Raw genomic sequence first — 18,962 nt, forward strand, 5'->3', positions numbered from 1 at the left:
TAGCAGCACCTTGGACACTGCTGTATATGAAGGACAGCACTCACAATACATTTTCCAACCCACACCCACACAGCCCCTTCCTCCCCAGCTGGTCCCACAACCTTCAGGAGTTCTCCATGCCACCCATCCTGTTCCTGCCCTCTCTAACAGGCCTAAGAAGGAAGCAAGCAGACAAAATGGGTCACATGCTTCAACCACTAAGACTGAATTCCTGGATCCAGGGGAGCCAAGGTTCTGCCAACCCCTGTGTGTCTCCCACTCCCTCTCAGTTCAGTTCTTGGGTTTCCAATCTCCACTCCTATTTCTGCTGCCATACCCAGCTGGACTGCTGTCACATTCCATACGAAGGTCTTGGACTCCTCTGCACACAGACACTCCTTGTCCCTGCAGGTCCGGCATGGCTCCAGATGGAGGTCTGAGGATTTAGCCAGGGTCACATGGATCTGAGGGAGTAACAGATGCAAGTGAGAGACTGCACAGCTCAGAAGGGATGGTTTGGCACAAGGCACTCTAGAACTGGATGGCATGGTAGGTCTGGCCACCTGTGGCACAGGCACACACACCTGTATGCACTGCTGCAAGTAGCTGAAGACAGTAGCTTTCAGTGTGAAGGTCTCTCCTTGGATAACAGAATGTGGCAGTGTCACATCCACAAAGAAGGACTGGACTGTTCTGAAGCTTATGGTAGGGGCAAGGCCAAATCCTCTCCCGGTCAAGCAGAATGTCTTGACTTTCCACTCTGTGGTAGCATCAGGTGCTGTGATGAGGACACTGCTGCTGCTGTTGGAGCTGAGGGGGAGAGAACACTTACACAAAGAAATTCATCCTACCCCACAGCAAGGGGGAGGGCTCATGGATGTCAATGACCAAGGTTATGCAGGTCCTCATGCTTGGATCAGCCTCTGCTGCGGTACCAGTTAAACCACAGCATGGCTCAGGTTGGAAGTGACCTCGGAGATCATCTACTCCAAGCTCCCCATCATGGCCAGGGACACCTCTCAACTAGACTCAGCTGCTCAAGGCCTCATCCAGCCTGGCCTTCAACACTCCCAGGGAGGAGGCAGCCACAACCTCCCCAGGCAGCCTGTTCCAGAGTCTCATTACCCTCACACTGAAGAACTTCTTCCTCATCTCCAGTTTAACCCTGCTCTCCCTTAGCTTCAAACCATTCCTCCTTGTCCTGTCTCTAGACAGCCTCAGGAAAAGTCCCTCTGCAGCCTTCCTGCAGGATCCCTCCAGCTATTGGAAGGCAGCTCTGAGGTGCCCCTGGAGTCTTCCGTAGGCTGAACCACTCCAGCTCCCTTGCAACCCCAGGTTTATTGTGCAACAACAAAGACACTGAGTAACTTTCCTACCACTTAGTCCTGCTCCAGTGGCTCACAGCAAAGCAGCTTTCAGTTATTTTGTGCTCTAAAGTCATAAAACCCTCCTTATATGGCATAAAACCCTCCTTATGGCTCTACATCCTTCTCCTGAGCAAGATGCTGCCCAAGCGTTCCAGCTCAGTGCACTCAGTCAACAGCATAGTGCCATGAAAAGCTGCAGGCAGGAGTTGAACTGTTAGAGGGTAGAGAGGCTCTGCAGAGGGACCTGGACAGGCTGGACAGATGGGCAGAGTCCAAGGGCATTAGGTTGAATACATCCAAGAGCCAGGTTCTACACATTGGCCACGGCAACCCCATGCAGAGCTACAGGCTGGGGGCAGAGTGGCTGAGAGCAGCCAGGCAGAGAGGGACCTGGGGGTGCTGGTTGATGGTAGGCTGAACATGAGCCTGCAGTGTGCCCAGGCAGTCAAGAAGGCCAAGGGCATCCTGGCCTGCATCAGGAACAGTGTGGCCAGCAGGAGCAGGGAAGTCATTCTCCCCCTTTACTCAGCACTGGTTAGGCCACACCTTGAGTCCTGTGTCCAGTTCTGGGCTCCTCAGTTTAGGAAGGAGGTTGAATTGCTGGAAGGTGTCCAGAGAAGGGCAACAAAGGTGGGGAGGGGTCTGGAGCACAGCCCTGTGAGGAGAGGCTGAGGGAGCTGGGGTTGCTTAGCCTGGAGGCTCAGGGGAGACCTTCTTGCTCTCTACAACTCCCTGAAGGGAGGCTGTAGCCAGGTGGGGGTTGGTCTCTTCTCCCAGGCAACCAGCACCAGAACAAGAGGACACAGTCTCAAGCTGTGCCAGGGGAAGTTTAGGCTGGATGTTAGGAGGAAGTTCTTCCCAGCAAGAGAGATTGGCCATTGGAATGTGCTGCCCAGGGAGGTGGTGGAGTCACCATCACTGGAGGTGTTTAGGAAGAGACAGGATGAGGCACTTGGTGCCATGGTTTAGTTGATCAGATGGTGTTGGGTGAGAGGTTGGACTTGATGATCTCGAAGGTCTTTTCCAACCTGGTTAATTCTATTCTATTCTATTCTATTCTATTCTATTCTATTCTATTCTATTCTATTCTATTCTATTCTATTCTATTCTATTCTATTCTCCTGAGTGCTGATTCAACAGTCTTAACCTGAGCATTGTACCAGCAAGGACTACCAATCTGTCTGGTGCTGAGAAGCTAATGGAGTGTTTCCCAAAGTCTGCAGAGCGGATACTTGATGATTTGGTATTGAAATGTGTTTGGCTTCTCTACACCTGAAAGTCATCCAAGAGTCTAAAGGGATCATCCTTCTGTCCATTTGTAGCCTGGCATCACTTACCCAACAGAGAACAGATTCCAGATCCAAGGTTCAGGGAAATAGTGGTGAAGTCTTCTGTGAGCTGCAAACTGGGGATGTTCCTTAATAATTCTTCGGTCTTCTGTAGGAGGCAACCCTGGATAAAGGAACAGGAGTTCCACCAGAGTGGGTGAGGTGAACCCTGGCAATGATAGGCAGCCTTGCACCAGGGCAAGAAATAAAGCTTGCAGTAAGAGAGACATGGGAAGTGCCTGGCAAACACAAGGAAGTGAGCTGATTTGATAGGAAAGGGAAAGCAGGAAGGGCAAAGAGAGTGGTAACAGGAGAAGCAGCTGGCAGTGAGCTGATTGCAAGATTTCCAGGGTCTGGTTAGACAAGCCTCTCACTGACTCAGCACCAGAGTTGGTGCTAGGAGGCTAGGGACCTTCAGGAAGTATTTTCAATCAGTGCTTCCATAATTCTGTGAACAACAGCACAGCCCCCCGCAAGCAATGGTTTCAGTGTCAGCAGGCATCTGATCCATCTTAGTGTGATGACCTAGTGCAAAGGGGTGCCAGAGCACCTGATCAGGCTGCCCAGTGATGCTGTGGAGTGTCCTTCCCTGGAGACTTCCAGAACCCTCCTGGACACATTCTTGTGCAAGCTGCCCTTGGTGACCCTGCTCTAGCAGGACAGTTGGACTAGAGTATCACCAGAGGTCCTTTCCAACTCTACCAGTTTATGACACAGCTGAGACATAGAGGAAGGAAGTGATTGTCCCTGCAGCCACAGGCAGGGACAGAAGGCAAGTTTCAGCATAGCCTATGGGCTAGTCACTGGGAAACAGATCCTGGCCTACATTTGGCTTTGTCTGTGCCAGGGAAAAGAACACCAGTCTGCAATGCCAGAGAGCAGCCAGGCAGTGACACTCCTCAGAGCCCTTTTAATAAGGACTGGGTCATTCCTCACGAGGCTGGTGGACTGAGCAGATAGGCTGTGGCAAGAGCATCTGTTACTCCTCAAGAGAGCCAATACTGACCCCCAGCAGAGCTCAGAGTGCTCTTCCATCTGGGTGACCTCATGTGCCAGGTAGGCTGGAAGCACCACTCACCTGCGGGCGGCTTCCTGTCCGCCCGATGAAGGCACTGAGACGGCTTCTTGATCACAAGATTTGAGAAGATCTTCAGACCCATGTTCTGTTATGAAAAGAAGGAGGACAAGGGAGGCAGAAAAGCAGCTGTGAGTGGGGAAAAGTGGCCACTGCTCTTCAAAATGACTCTGAAAACTATCAAGGCCAGGACAGCCCAGTGGCCAGGTGACCCAGAGCAGCATTGGGCTGAAGGAGGCATGGCACAGCCTCCCTGATCCCCTCTGTCATTCAAACAGAAGCTGTCATTAAAACCACCACCTCTGTTCTGGGGGATGCTGGGATGTCTTGTTCCTCTCAATGCATTTCCAATGGCAAGGGCATGGAGAAAAGTGTCAGTGTCCTGCCCCATCCCCTCATGAATGTGGAAGTGAAGTCTCCTCTGCCCTCTGAAGTCATGCAGCTCTTGGGGCTCTGACATAGAGCTGTCTGTCTACAAACACAGGAGATGTCCCTGTGCTGTGAGAGAGCCCCCTAGGATGTGTCTCCATTGCTAAATAAAAGAATCACAGAGCTATAGAATGCATTGGGTTGGAAGGGACCTTTAAAGATCATCTAGTTCAACCCCTCTGCAGTAAGCAGGGACATGCCCAAGTAGATCAGGCTGCCCAGAGCCCCATGAATCCTAGACAGCATGGTCTGATTCTCAGGTCCAAGGCCAAATGGTATGACCTGTCTTGTGTCCCTGCTAGTCCTTCCTAGAGGATATTTACCTTAAAGACCAAGAGATATAGCAGGGAACAGTCCAAAACAGTGCCAGAGAGCAGGGTAACAACTAAGCCATGTCAATGATCTGTGATCTAATGCTTGGGATCAATCCCTGTCTGTATTTTCTCTAATACTGCAGACAAACAGTACATGGCCCAGGACCCCACTCCCCAGCCCCAAAAGCTGGGTTTGCTGGTCCAGGATTTCATCACCCTTCTTCCTGCATCTGTGGAGGAGGAAATAGAGGTGCCCATGCTCATTGTGAGATTGTACATCCCTTGAGAGAGCACAGCCAGCTTAGGACAGCCAGCAGGGGCTGCCTGGAGAAGGCAAGGGCTTCTCAGAATGCTTGGTGGAAAAGATCTCTCAGATGTCCATAATTCCAACAGCTCTGGGGAAAGTCAGGAAGGAGTTACCCAGAAAAGTTTAAAGATGTCAGGCTGGAAGGAATCCTGTGGCTTCCCTCGCAGGGAAGCTGCTGTGGGCTGGGACTGCACACAGTGCTCTGCTACCTGGGCAGGGTATCCGTGTCGGTGGGCAGCAGGGAACAAACCATAGACCTAGGGAAACTCACAGAGAGGGAAGGGTCAGGCAAGGAGCAAATATCTCCAGTTGCTTCGCTCCAGCCTCCCTTAGCATACATATCTGCCCCTGCCCATCTCCCCAGGCAGGTCTCACTTTCTCCTCCACACAAAGGCCTCCTCATCCATTAGCCTCTGGCTCCTCTTGCCACAGCCTCTGCCTGCCTCCCCCAGCTCATCCACCACTCCTGGATTTTTTTGCCTGGTTGTCCAAACACTCACCATTTGGCTTGTCAGCTCAGCCTCTGGTCTCATGAAGAACATATTTTCATCTACTGCCTGTACTGCACACAGGGAGCCAGGGGCTGCCTGAAGTTGGAGCTGCACTGTTGACCCTGAGTGGGCTTCTTTAGCTGAGAATCCAACCTTGACCTGGAGCAACACACCAGAAAAGGAAAAATGAAACGAAAGGGAGAGGCTGAGGGGGCTGACAGACAGGTGGCACAGACAGAAAGGTGTCATAACAACCCCATGAACCCTCCAGGCTTGGGGCAGAGTGGCTGAAAGCTGTCCAACAGAGAAAGACCTGGGGGTGTTGATCAGCAGCTGGCTGAAGGTGAACCATCGCGTGCCAAGAAGGCCACCGGCATCTTGGCCTGTATCAGGAACAGTGTGATCGACAGGGCCAGAGAAGGGATTGCCCCCAGGGACTCAGCACTGCTGAGGCCACACCTTGAATACCAGATTCAGTTTTGGGGCCCTCACTGCAAGAAAGATATTGAGGTACTGGCTGGGGTCCAGAGATGGCCACAAAGTTGGTGAGGCATCTGGAGAACAAGTCTTGTGAGAAGCAGCTGAGGAAACAGGTTGTTTAGCCTGGAGAAAGGAGTGTGAGGCAAGACCTTCTTGCTCTCTACAACTACATTAAAGGAGGTGGCAGGGAGGTGGGTGCTCTCAAGTAACTAGCAATAGAATGGGAGGAAATGGCCTCAGATTATTCCAAGGGAGGCTTATTAGGAATATTAGCAACAACTTCTTTACTGAAAGAGTCGTCAGGCATTGGAACAGGCTGCCCAAGGGGGTGGCAGAGTCACCATCCCTCAAGGTCTTCAAAAAATGTGTAGCCATGGCACTTCTGGTTCAGAGAGTATGGTGGTGTTGGGCTGATGCTTGGATCTGATGATCTTACAAGGCTCTTCCCATCTTAATGATTCTATGATTCCAGGGAGACCAGCTGGAGTCTCCCCAGCTCAGCCACTGCTAGGTACAGAAGCTGCTGCTCAAAACTTTGCTGGTCCCTGTGCTGCAGACATTCCTTTCCTCTCTTCTCCCTAGTTCTTTCTTTGAATAAGGTGAGGCTCTTCCTCCCCCATGCCTGCTGACTCCTGCTTGTCAGCTTTCTCCCCGCTCAGGGCTGAGCCTTACTTGGGTTTCGAAGCACAAGGCAACATCAAAGTGGATGCTGTCAGCTGCTATCCCTCCACTGGGAAAGATGGCATACACCACCAGGGAAGGTGATGGGGTGAAGTCAGCAGTGAAGGTCAGAGGAATGGAGAAGGACCCCTTCAACACTGACAAAAGAGAAATACAGTGTTCTTGTTACAGACCCATCAGATCTCCTCTGCCCTCCTTTCTTCTGCTTTGCAATCCCACACTGTGAAATGAATTCCTGCTGCTGCTCTGTGTACTCTCCCCCCATCCTCTCATTACACATGCTCAGTCTGCCCACAGGTCCTCCCAGTTTCTCTTCCTACCATTGCTTCCTTTGTTCTGTCTAGTCAGCCTCTTCCAGCTTGACACAGTTGCTTCCTCAGCCCCTCTCTGTCCTATTCATTGACTGCTGAGGACCTATAGATTGAGGGAATCTGGGGCAAACCCCAGCAGCTCTCACCATCTCACTTCGAAACCCACCAGGGGCAACATTGTACAGCTGCCACAGACTTACTGTTCAGCTTCCCGACCTGGACACTCCTCTGGCCCCTGACAATAATTCCAGCTTTCCCAGAGACCTGTGGAGGCAGGGACATGGGATGAGCAGGCTGCTGTTTGCCACTGGAGCCCACTCACACTCATCCACCCCCACCACGCTTTCCTAAGCAGCCTCAGAAATAACTGTGGCTCCAATCCAACTTCATAGCTCAGGTCTACCAGATTTGCAGACATCACAGTGTGGAAGGATAAGCTTTAACAGATGAGGCTCTGATCTGGTTAGGACAACGGAGGGGTAGTGGGATTCACGGGGGGTGAAAGGCACTTAAGGTATTTCCACTCTAGTGGACAGGTCTCCAGACTGGACTGAGACAAACCCACCCTTTCTACTGAGCAGCTGTTGGCTAACCAGAGTGAAAAGGTGATCTACTCTCCCGTTTCAAAGGGAGAAGGGTTAGGTAGCAGAGTCTGCACAAGACACCTCCCACTGCAGCCCCAAGAGGCTAAGGATGTGATGGGCTGCAGAGGTAGCGGCCTCCTCCTGTCGGTGGAAGTGCCTGGGGCCCTGACACCAGCACCACACCGTGGAGAGGCTGAGCTCTACTGGGTGCAGTGCTCACCTTGGTCTCCAGGACCAAGCTTTCCCTGTCAGCAGGGGTTATCTTAACTCTGTTCTCCACATCTCATTGAGCTCTGGTCCCCTTGGTGCTGTTCTCTATTACTTTTACTCACATAATATGCAAAACCTATCCGGCTGGTGTCTTCCCCTAGGTCATCTCGGCTGAGCGTGAAGGTCACCTGGACATTCTGCTTCACACCACAGGGCAGTGGGCCTGGGAGTGGATGGATGTCCACAAAGCTCTTGGTTGTGGCATGGGAGGGCTGCAGGTGGTGGTAAGCATTGGTGTAAATGAAGCTGGGCTTCCGAGTGGCGTGTGTGAGGTCCTCCAGCGTGAATCTTCCCTGAGGCAAGACCAGAGACACACAGCAATCAAGAGCTCCATGCTTCAATGCCTTGTTGGGATCTCATCAGCTTGCTTTGGGAAGGGCTTTTGTTTGCTGCCATGCTCCTGGTTCTGTGTGGTGAGCCCAGGGCTGCGCTGACAGGGGGGTTGGAGGGCAGGAGTGGGGAGTACCGGCAGAGATCAAGGGATTCCTGCTTTAGCTGCATGCAGAGGTGAAACTTACCTCCAAAGAGACTGATGAGCTGTTCCAGGCAGTGGTGTCCAGGTTGAACAAGGCTGTTCCATGGTCATCTGTGATGTATGTCTTGATAAACTGACGCCTCAGGAACTTGATCACAAGATACACTTTGCTGTTTTTCATAGCATGCCCATGGTGGTCCTGAAGCTTAATCTGGTGGCAACAGGGTGAGGCAGAAAAGCCCAAGGCAGATATGTCTTTGAGTTTAACCCCAAAACCTTCCTCCCTCTGTCAAACACACAGCCTCCTGTGTCAGGTGGCCATAACTTCAGTATGGCTTCAAGAAGGCAGAAGACCTGTTAAGCATCCTCATCTCTAAAGCTGAGCTGAGAGTGAGCAAAACCTGTCCATGCCAAAACATGTGTGTGTGACTAGAGAGCATCTCCTAGCCAACACCTGAGACATCCTTGCATTGTGTTGATCTGTTAGAGGGTAGAAAGGCTCTGCAGAGGGACCTTGCCAGGCTGGGCAGATGGCCAGAGGCCAACAGGATGGCATTCAACAAGTCCAAGTGCCAGGGGCTGCACTTTGGCCACAGCAACCCCAGGCAGAGCTACAGGCTGGGGACAGGGTGGCTGAGAGCTGCCAAACAGAGAGGGACCTGGGGGTACTGGTTGGGACTGGTTGACAGCAGCTGAACATAAGCCTGAAGTGTGCCCAGGTGGCCAAGAAGGCCAATGGCATCCTGGCCTGCATCAGGAACAGTGTGGCCAGCAGGAGCAGGGAGGTCATTCTGCCCTGTGCTCAGCACTGGTTAGGCCACACCTTGAGTCCTGTGTCCAGTTCTGGGCCCCTCAGTTTAGGAAAGATGTTGAGATGCTGGAAGGTGTCCAGAGAAGGGCAACAAAGGTGGGGAGGGGTCTGGAGCACAGCCCTGTGAGGAGAGGCTGAGGGAGCTGGGGTTGCTTAGCCTGGAGAGGAGGAGGCTCAGGGCAGACCTTCTTGCTCCCTCCAACTCCCTGAAGGGAGGTTGTAGCCAGGTGGGGGTTGGTCTCTTCTCCCAGGCAAGCAGCACCAGAACAAGAGAACACAGTCTCAGGCTGCCCCAGGGGAGGTTCAGGCAGGAAGAAGTTCTCCACAGAAAGAGAGATTGGCCATTGGGATGTGCTGCCCAGGGAGGTGGTGGAGTCACCATCCCTGGAGGTGTTCAAGAGGGGATTGGATGTGGCACTTGGAGCTATGGTTTAGTTAGTCCTGAGGTGTTGGGTGACAGGTTGGACTTGATGATCTCTGAGGTCTTTTCCAACCTTATTGATTCTATGATTCTATGATCCCAGCATCCCTGATGAGACACCACCCATTCCTCCCAGCAGAAGCTGCAGGTAAACACATCAGGGAATGTGAAATGCAGGAACTGGAGCTGTCAAGCAATGTGACACACTGCAAGCTGTGTGAAGGGCTGACAATGGTCAGCAGGATCAGCAACATTTGCTAGGTGCTGAAAATTCCTTGGCAAATGGTGGGGAGGGAAAAAGCAAGGAGGAGGAGGGAAAAGAGTCACCTTTCCCCTGTAGGGCACTCCAGGGATGTAATAGGCATTTGGTGTCTCAAACACTGCCCTTGCAGCTGTCCTGGAGATGAGGATTTGTCTGGAGGTGTTGATCTGCACACCTGTTGGAGCACAGAGTCCAAGGGAAGTAGGGTCAGTATCAGAGGTGACAACCAACCCCTGGTTTGATCTCAGGTGACTATTCCAGCTTCTCAAGTGGAGTGCCTCAAACTTCCTTCCCACAGTACCCTTCAAGGTTTGGAGGTGCTTCCTGTGGCAGGTCCTTCCCTAGTTAGGATGGATCCAAGCCCCTTTGTGGCCTCATGAACCATGCTCCCAGCTGTGCTTTCTCTACCTGCTGCTGGCAGGGGAGCAATCTGTGGGCACAGCGAGTTCCCCAGGCAGGAGCACTCTCTGTGTCCTATGATATCCCAAACATCAGGTGAAGGGGAAGGGAAGGTGTGTCCACTTTGACCATCACACCCCCAGAATGGTCCCTCTTGCCCTTGCATCTTCTCTGCTGAGCCCCGGGGTACCTGTGCCCGTCTCCAGGAGAGAAGCTTTGGCATAGATCTTGCTCTCTTCCTCGGTGGGAGACAAGTTGAAGGCTGATGTGCTTACAGGAGATGTGAAGCACCCCTTGCTTGTGGTCTGCAATAGGAAATAGATACCATTTGGAGCTGCAGAGAAGGGAATGAGTCACAAGTACAACATTCTGTCATAAGTGTTGACTGCAAGGCATCACCAAGCAGAGAGAAAGATGGTTCCTGTTTTAAACTCTGTCTTTTCTATTTTATGTGCATGAAGATGTGCAGCTCATGGATGACACAAAACTGGGAGGGGTGGCTGACACACCAGAAGGCTGTGCTGCCATCCAGCATGGCCTGGACTGGCTGGAGAGCTGGGCAAACAGTAATGCTATGAAATTCAACAATAGAATAGAATAGCATAGGATAGGATAGGATAGGATAGGATAGGATAGGATAGGATAGGATAGGATAGAAAATAGAATAGAATAGAATAGAATAGAACAGAACAGAATAGAATAGAATAGAATAGACCAGGTTGGAAGAGACCTTTGAGATCAAGTCCAAGCAAGCAGCACCAGAACAAGAGGACACAGTCTCAAGCTGTGCCAGGGGAGGTTTAGGCTGGATGTTAGAAAGAACTTCTTCCCAGCAAGAGAGATTGGCCATTGGAATGTGCTGCCCAGGGAGGTGGTGGAGTCACCATCACTGGAGGTGTTTAGGAAGAGCCTGGGTGAGGCACTTGGTGCCATGGTTTAGTTGATTAGATGGTGTTGGGTGAGAGGTTGGACTTGATGATCTCAGAGGTCTTTTCCAACCTGGTCTATTCTATTCTATTCCATTCCATTCCATTCCATTCCATTCTATTCTATTCTATTCTATTCTATTCTATTCTATTCTATTCTATTCTATTCTACAGAATGGTAGGTGCTGCTGGGAGAAACCTCTGAAGATCATCTGCTCCAACCCTCCTGCTAAAGCAGGTTGAGCTAGAGCAGGCTGCACGGGAACATGTCCAGACAGGTCTTGAAAGTCTCCAGAAGAGACCCTGCAACCACTCTGGGCAGTCAGTCCCAGCACTCCAGCACCCTCAAAGTAAAGAAGTTTTTCCTTGTATTTCCTTAAATTCCTCTTTTCTAGTCCCTATCATTAATAAGTGAAGTTACAGAGAGCAGCTGGGGATAAAGACTTCTCAGTTAGTCTTGGGTAACAATAATTGCCTCATCTGAATAAGAACAACCATTTATTGGTCTATATATTTATTGCAGGGGTTGCCAAACCTCTCCTGCACAGCAATTAATTCTGTTCACTCAGGCCCTGACACTCACTCCTGTGTGGTGCTCCTCAGAGCCACAGATTCATTTCAGCTGGAAAAGACCTCTGTGATCTTTGAAGCTAACCATTATTTAAGTCAAGCCAAGTCACTCAGCACCACATCTCTGCTTCTTTTAAACATCTCCAGGGGTGGGGATTCAACCACCTCCCTGGGGAGCCAATTCCAGTGTCTCAGAATCTTTTCAGTGAAGAAGGATCTTCTAATGTTCAGTCCAAGCCTCCCCTGGTGCAACCTGAGGCCATTTGCTCTCATCCTATCACTTACTACTAGGGAGAAGAGTACAACACCCAAATCATTCCAACCTCCTTTCAGAGAGCTGTAGAGAGCAAGAAACTCTCCCCTTGAGCCTCCTTTACTCTAGACTAAACAACCCCAGTTCCCTCAGCTGCTTCTCACAAGACCTCTTCTCTAGACCCTTCAGCGGCTTCGTTGATCTTCTCTGGACATGCTCAGCACCTCCACCCTTGTAGGGGGGGCTTCAAAGCTGAACACAAGACTCAAGGTATGGCCTCACCAATGCTGAGTAGAGTTCTTGCCTCCCTGGGTCTGATACAGGCCAGGATGCTGGTGGCCTTCTCAGCCATCTGAGCACTCTGCTGGCTCATGTTCAGCTGACTGTCAATCAACACCCCCAGGTCCCTCTCTGCTGGGCAGTTTTCCAGCAACCCTTTCCCAAGGCTGGAGCACTCATGGGTTTGTTGTGACCCAAGTGTCTGACTCAGCCTTTAGCCTTGTTTGATCTCAGACAGTTGGCCTCAGCCCACTGACCCTGCCTATTCAGCTCCCTCTGTAGAGCCTTCCTACCCGCCAGCAGATCAGCACTCCCTGCCAGCTCAGTATCACCTGGAAAGTTATTGAGGGTGCACTCAATCTCCTTGCCCAGATATAGACATCAATAAAGATATTAAGGAGATATTGATAAAGATATTAAAGAGAGCTGGCCCCAGTACTGAGCCCTGTAGATTCACTGCTTGTGACTGGCTGCCATCTGGATTTCATTCCATTCACCACCACTCTTTGGGCTCAGCCACACAGACAGGTTTTTACCATGTAGTACCTAGGTATCTTCCAGGATTTTACTTACCAGACCACTGTATTCCCTACAGGTGTTCCTGCTGGCATTCTGAGGATGCCTCCTTGCCTTCTGACACAGAGTCACTTGCATGGTGCCTTGCACTGCTTTTCCATAGCTGTACCTGCAGGGAGAAGAGCAGAGAGCTGCCAAGCAGGGGCATTGCTTGTTTTGCCAGGCAGGCATAAATGAAACTAGAGCTCCATGTCTGCTTTGGGAGTGCAGTAGCACGGCTCTGCATCCAAAAGAGGCAGAAACAAAGCCCAGGCAGGAAAGGATTCACAGTCTCTGAAGCTCTTTCACTTCTGGGTGCTTGCTGCCACAGAATCAGAGACTGGTAGGGACTGGAAGGGACCTCCAGAGATCATCTGCTCCAACCGCCCTGCTGAAGCAGATTCTTCTACATCAGGTTACGCAGGAACGAATCCAGAAGGGTTTTGAAAGAGGAGGAGACTCCACAACCTGCCTGGGCAGCCTGCCTCTGTGCTCCTGCACTGGAGCAGGAAGGAAAATTTTCCTTCTGTTCAAGTGAAAACTGTGTCCTAGTTCATGCCCACTGTTCCTTGTGCCATCACTGAGCTGAGCCCCAACCTCATCAAACCTTTGCATATTTATGAGATCCCCTCTCAGTCTGCTCTTCTCCAAGGCTAAACCACCCAGGTCTCTCAGCCTCTTCCAGAGAGATGCTGCAGTCCCCTCACCATCTTTGTGACCCTATTTTGGACTCTCTCCTGTAGTTCCCTGAATTTCTTCAATTGGGGAGCCTTAAACTGGACACACTACTTGAGGTGTGGCCTCATCAGAGCAGAGTAGAGGAATGCCCTGGAATTGGAGGCAGGCAGAGAGACCTGACCTGAGCTGATGTGTCCATGCAGCAACCAGCAGAGCTATCAGCTCAGTTGTGAAGGCAGCAGAAACCTGTGTCCCTGCAGACAGCAACAGCAGCTGTATGGCACTGACAGAGCTACAGAGTGTCCTCACACCTGCCTTGCTATGGGCCAGCCTCAGGATCTGCACCCTTGTTTCCATCATCAGACCTGCACTGCTGGTTTTGGCAAGGTACCACAGAAGTGTGTCCTGGTCAGTGCAGGCATTTCCCCTGCCCACCTTGCTACATTCATCTTCTTTGACTCCTCTTTGGCTTTTCCTTTGGAGCAATACTCCTGACAACATCAATAACAGGAAGACACCTGTGACCCATTCTGGGGATGCAGACTCCATACTGCTTTCTACTAGAGCTTCAAGGGCAACAAAGGTGGGGAGGGGTCTGGAGCACAGCCCTGTGAGGAGAGGCTGAGGGAGCTGGGGTTGCTTAGCCTGGAGAAGAGGAGGCTCAGGGGAGACCTTCTTGCTGTCTACAACTCCCTGAAGGGAGGCTGTAGCCAGGTGGGGGTTGGTCTCTCCTCCCAGGCAACCAGCACCAGAACAAGAGGACACAGTCTCAAGCTGTGCCAGGGGAGGTTCAGGATGGATGTTAGGAAGAAGTTCTTCCCAGCAAGAGAGATTGGCCATGGGAATGTGCTGCCCAGGGAGGTGGTGGAGTCCCCATCCCTGGAGGTGTTCAAGAGGGGATTGGATGTGGCACTTGGAGCCATGGTTTAGTAGTCATGAGGTGTTGGGTGACAGGTTGGACTTGATGATCTCTGAGGTCTTTTCCAACCTTATTGATTCTATGATTCTGTGGCTTAATGGCCATGGTGGTGTTGGGCTGTCAGTTGGACTTGATGATCTTTTCCAACAGAAACAATTCCATGATTCTATATCAGAGATACATTTTCCCCCACAAAAGGTCTCCCAAGGCTGGACAGCTACAGCTTCCAGAGCAGCCTATCATTTGCCTCCCTGTAGTTGAATCGTCTCTCCCAAGTGTGGCAGGCATACCTCTTCCCCAGGGAAGCACCCCTCATGTAATAGTACAGATTACACCCCTCAGCTTGACTCCTGCACTTTTGGTGATTCTTCAAAAGGAACAGCTGTGTTTGGCCCCTCTTGAGCCACTTCCCCTTGATGGATTTGATAGGAGACACAGAGGAGAGACAGCTCTGAGGAGCAGTTTCTCTTGCCTCGAGCACTCGCCTTACCTGCCGCACACCCGCAGTGGGTAAGTTTTATCTGAAGCATAAATCTGAGCTGGTCCCTCGAAGAAAACATAAAACCTTTGCACCTCTGGAAAGAAATCCCACAGAGTTACTGCATCAGAGGGAACAGACTACCTAGGCAGGGGATCACAGCAGGATCACGTGTGTTCGTGCCAGGCTGGAGTGCCATGAAGGAACATGTTCATGAAGCAAAAGTCAAGGATGAATGAAAAACAGGGAGACACAGAAAGAGTCACGCTTTCTTTCCCCCCAACATAGCAACAGCTTCACAAAGGTCTTCAGTGTGTTGTCACTCTGTGCCAGCCCAGCTGTTAGGAGAGACCTTCTACAGGAATCTCCAGGACAATCTCCCTCGTGTTCCTTTGGGATCTTGATGTTGCCCACCCCTTGCTCTATTGATTTGTGTTTAATCCCAGATCTCAAAAGGTAAATCTGAATTGGCTGCATTTGGCTCCATGTTGCTATACAGATTGAAACAAGACAGTTATTCCATCCCATTCTTTGTTCTCCATACTCCATCTTACCACGTTTCTCCACCTTAAAGGTACTGGATGCTTTTGGGTTCACCACACGGATGGTGTAAGTCCCCAGAGCGAGTTCAGCAGCTAACTGGAAGGAGAGCTCTGCAATGCCCTGTTTTGCTCTCACATCCAGCCACTGGCCAACACGGTTTTGGTTTGGGTCCTGAAGTCCAAGGGAAAGAGAGAAGAAGCTGTTGTCAGCATCTGCTCTCTACCAGAGCCCCATGGACTCAAAGGCATTTCAGAGATCTCAGAGGCTGAGGTCACCAGCTGAGGTGAGCTGAGTGCTGGAGCACCAACAGAGGTGAACCCAACCCACCCAGGGTTACTCTACTCTGTAGTGTCATTAAAAAAGAAGTTCTGAAAGGTCCTGACATTTAGACTCCCCAGTCTCATGTGCACATGAACTGTAAGAGTTAGCTAAAGCCTGGCTGGTGTTCCTGAATGCAGAAATGGATGGAAACTGAACCATTTGGGTCATCAACACTTGCTAACAAGCAGCATGTGGACAAAGTATGTGCATGCATAGAATCATAGAGCTATAGAGTCATAGAATCATTTTGGTTGGAAAAGACCTTTAAGATCATCAAGTCCAACCATTACCTAACTCTACCAAGGCTGGTGCTAAACCATGTTCCTCAGCATCACATCTCTGAATCACTGAAACACCTCCAGGGGTGGAGATTTAACCACCTCCCTAGGGAGCCTCTTCCAGTGGTTGAGAAACCTTTCATGGAAGAAGTTTTTTCTTATGTCCAACCTAGACCTCCCCTGGTGCAACCATTTCCTCTCATCCTACCACTTGTCATGGGGGAAAAGAGACTGACGGCCACCTCACTGCAATCTCCTTTCAGGGAGTTGTAGAGAGCAAGAAGGTCTTCCCTCAGGCTCATCTCCAGGCTAAACAGCCCCAGTTCCCTCAGCTGCTCCTCACAAGACCTGTTCTGCAGACCCTTTGCCCTCCTACGGACCCACGCCAGCATCTCAACATCCTTCCTGTAATGAGGGCCACAGAAGTGAAGGCAGTACTCAAAATGTGCCCCCTCCAGCACTGAGTTCAGGGGGGCAGTCCCTTCCCTGGTCCTGCTGGGCACACTATTCTTGATACAGGCCAGGTATTCAGGAGGGGGTTGAAAGTGACACTTGGTGCCATAATTTAGCAGCCATGAGGTCTTGGGTTACAGGTTGGACTTGATGATCTTTGAGGTCTCTTCCAACCTTATTGATTCTATGATGATTCTATGCTGTTGGCCACCTTGGCCTCCTGGGCACACACTGGCTCATGCTCAGTTGGCTGTCAACCAACTCCCCCAGGTGCCTCCCTGCTGGGCTTTCCAGCCACACCTCCCCAGGCCTGCAGCATTACATGGGGTTGAAACTTGGTTCATTAAGACAGTGACCAATGTATTATCCATACTGAAGTACATTTCCTCACAGCACCTGAGGAGTATGAAACACCCACCTGGACTTCCACCACAGAGTACTGCAAAGCAAACAGACAGAAATGTCAGACATGGGCATGGCACAGCATATAAAGCTATCTTACCCACCTAACCCACCTGCTGTGACAGCACTGCCAGTCCCAAACACTACAATACAAGCTTCTTGCTCCTAGCAAACCCAAGAGAATGGCTTTGAAACAGAAAGGGAAATGTGTAGAACAGAAATCTGTGCCATTCTTGGGATTTCCTTGTTGATCCTTGAATTTTTAGGATGTATTTTGCTGCACCTTGAGTCCTGTGTCCAGTTCTGGGCCCCTCAGTTTAAGAAGGACATTGAGACACTTGAAGGTGTCCAGAGAAGGGCAATGAGGCTGAGGAGGGGTCTGGAGCACAGCCCTGTGAGGAGAGGCTGAGGGAGCTGGGGTTGCTTAGCCTGGAGAAGAGGAGGCTCAGGGGAGACCTCATTGCTGTCTACAAGTACCTGTAGGGAGGTTGTAACCAGGTGGAGGTTGGTCTCTTCTCTCTAGCAAGCAGCACCAGAACAAGAGGACACAGTCTCAAGCTGCACCAGGGGAAGTTTAGTCTTGAGGTGAGGAGAAAGTTCTTCACTGAGAGAGTCATTCGTCATTGGAATGTGCTGCCCAGGGAGGTGGTGGAGTCCCCATCCCTGGAGGTGTTCAAGAGGGGACTGGATGTGGCACTTGGTGCCATGGTGTAGTCATGAGGTCTATGGTGACAGGTTGGCCTTGATGATCTTTGAGGTCTCTTCCAACCTTGGTGATACTGTGAGACTGTGATATTTTGATAGGTACTTTATGACTATGAAAGACTGGACTTACTAATACTAGTGCTAAGAAGGTAGTAGGACTCACAATACTATTAGCCCAAGTCCACAAATATTAAGAGACATCAATTTCATGACATAAATCCCAAGAATTGGCAAAACTGCATCACCTAAAGGAAGAATATATCCCACATCTTCCTGTGGAATCCCTGGCCTGGGACATAATGCTTGGAGATGTGAATTACTGCTGACTGCAACTGCTGTTAATAGGGAGGTACAACAAAGGACATACCTCAGACCTTCTAGACCCCTGCTATTCAGGTTGTTCATATAGCACTGCAGCTATGACCCAGGAGTCAGTAAAAGTGACCTGTTCTGAATTTTCATCACAGCATTCTCAACCTCTACAATGCTAATTTACTCATATACACAGGCATACTGTCAAATATCCTCACAAACCAGTGTAGGCATGGACAGGAATGTGTTGCTAACTCTGTTATCCAACTAGTTTAAGAGATATGAGTTGTCTGTTGGGAGGAGAAGGGACTCTGATGCTAGACACTCACCAATAGCCTGAAGAATCATAGAACTGATTTAATTGGGAAAGAGCTTTAAAATCACCAAGTCCAACCATTCTCTAACTGTGCCCACTCTGGTGCTACATCACGTCCCTCAGCACATCTCTGTGACCTCTAAACACCACCAGGGGTGGGGATTCAACCACCTCCCTGGGCAGCTTCTTTCAGTGGTTGAAAAACCTTTCAGTTAAGAAGTTTCTTTGAAATGCCAACCTAAATCTCCCCTGGTGCCACTTGAGGCCATTTCCTCTTGTCTTATCACTTGCTACTGGGGAGAAGAGACCAACACCCACCTCACTTCAACCTCTTTTCAGAGGGAGCAAGGGAGTCTCCCCTCAGCCTCCTTTGCTCCAGACTAAACACCCCCAGTTCCCTCAGCTGCTCCTCACACGACCTGTTCTCCCAACTCTTCACCAGCTTTGAAACTCTCCCCTGGACCCCCTCTAGGACCTCAATGTCCTGAGAAAATTAAGAAGGCATGAAGTAAAAAATAAATAAGCCAGAGGCTTCTCTCTATTTGAGCAACCTGAGCTGGTGTGAGGTGTCCCAGCCCATGGCAGGGGGGTTGGAATTGGATGATCCTTAAGGTCCCTTCCAACCCTAATAATTCTGTGCTTCTGTTTCAATCTAAAGGGATTGAATCCAACTCTCTGCTCATGTGTGCCCTTCAGTATTTGTCTGGCACAGCATGAATTCCTGCTGGCTCTCCTTAAACTGCTTGAGGCCAGAGGAGTGTGGTATAGCTAGAACTGTTGGCTGCAGGTATAATTGCTCGCCACAGAAAGATGCCAGCCTTGCAATTTCCTGGCTAGCACATGCACAAATCTCTGGCAGCTTCTCACTGCCTTGACCTGGGGAGAATGATTTGCTGCCAGCTGCAAGCCAGCACGATTTGGTCCTGCAGTTTTCTCTTTTTGCTACCAATCACTTCATGCCTATCCTTTGCCAGATTCATTAATTTATCT

The 18,962-nt window shown here is 50.6% G+C and overlaps 1 protein-coding gene across 1 annotated transcript in view; it reads right to left on the reverse strand.

Annotated features, from left to right (window-relative positions):
- The window catches only part of A2ML1 (alpha-2-macroglobulin like 1), a 46,129-nt gene that overhangs the window by 11,564 nt on the left and 15,603 nt on the right, over positions 1-18,962 (reverse strand). Inside the window, exons 5-20 of the mRNA XM_054163916.1 lie at positions 16,656-16,676; positions 15,197-15,356; positions 14,655-14,739; positions 12,586-12,697; positions 10,175-10,289; positions 9,651-9,760; positions 8,135-8,302; positions 6,946-7,026; positions 6,748-6,763; positions 6,443-6,591; positions 5,300-5,449; positions 4,913-5,056; positions 3,753-3,837; positions 2,684-2,798; positions 564-789; positions 317-443 (exon numbers count right to left, since the gene is read on the reverse strand). Of these exons, the coding sequence (XP_054019891.1) occupies positions 317-443; positions 564-789; positions 2,684-2,798; positions 3,753-3,837; positions 4,913-5,056; positions 5,300-5,449; positions 6,443-6,591; positions 6,748-6,763; positions 6,946-7,026; positions 8,135-8,302; positions 9,651-9,760; positions 10,175-10,289; positions 12,586-12,697; positions 14,655-14,739; positions 15,197-15,356; positions 16,656-16,676 (1,864 nt within the window). The remainder of the gene's footprint in view (positions 1-316; positions 444-563; positions 790-2,683; positions 2,799-3,752; positions 3,838-4,912; positions 5,057-5,299; positions 5,450-6,442; positions 6,592-6,747; positions 6,764-6,945; positions 7,027-8,134; positions 8,303-9,650; positions 9,761-10,174; positions 10,290-12,585; positions 12,698-14,654; positions 14,740-15,196; positions 15,357-16,655; positions 16,677-18,962) is intronic.

Source organism: Dryobates pubescens, chromosome 8 (assembly GCF_014839835.1).
Source record: "Dryobates pubescens isolate bDryPub1 chromosome 8, bDryPub1.pri, whole genome shotgun sequence".
NCBI lineage: Eukaryota > Metazoa > Chordata > Aves > Piciformes > Picidae > Dryobates > Dryobates pubescens.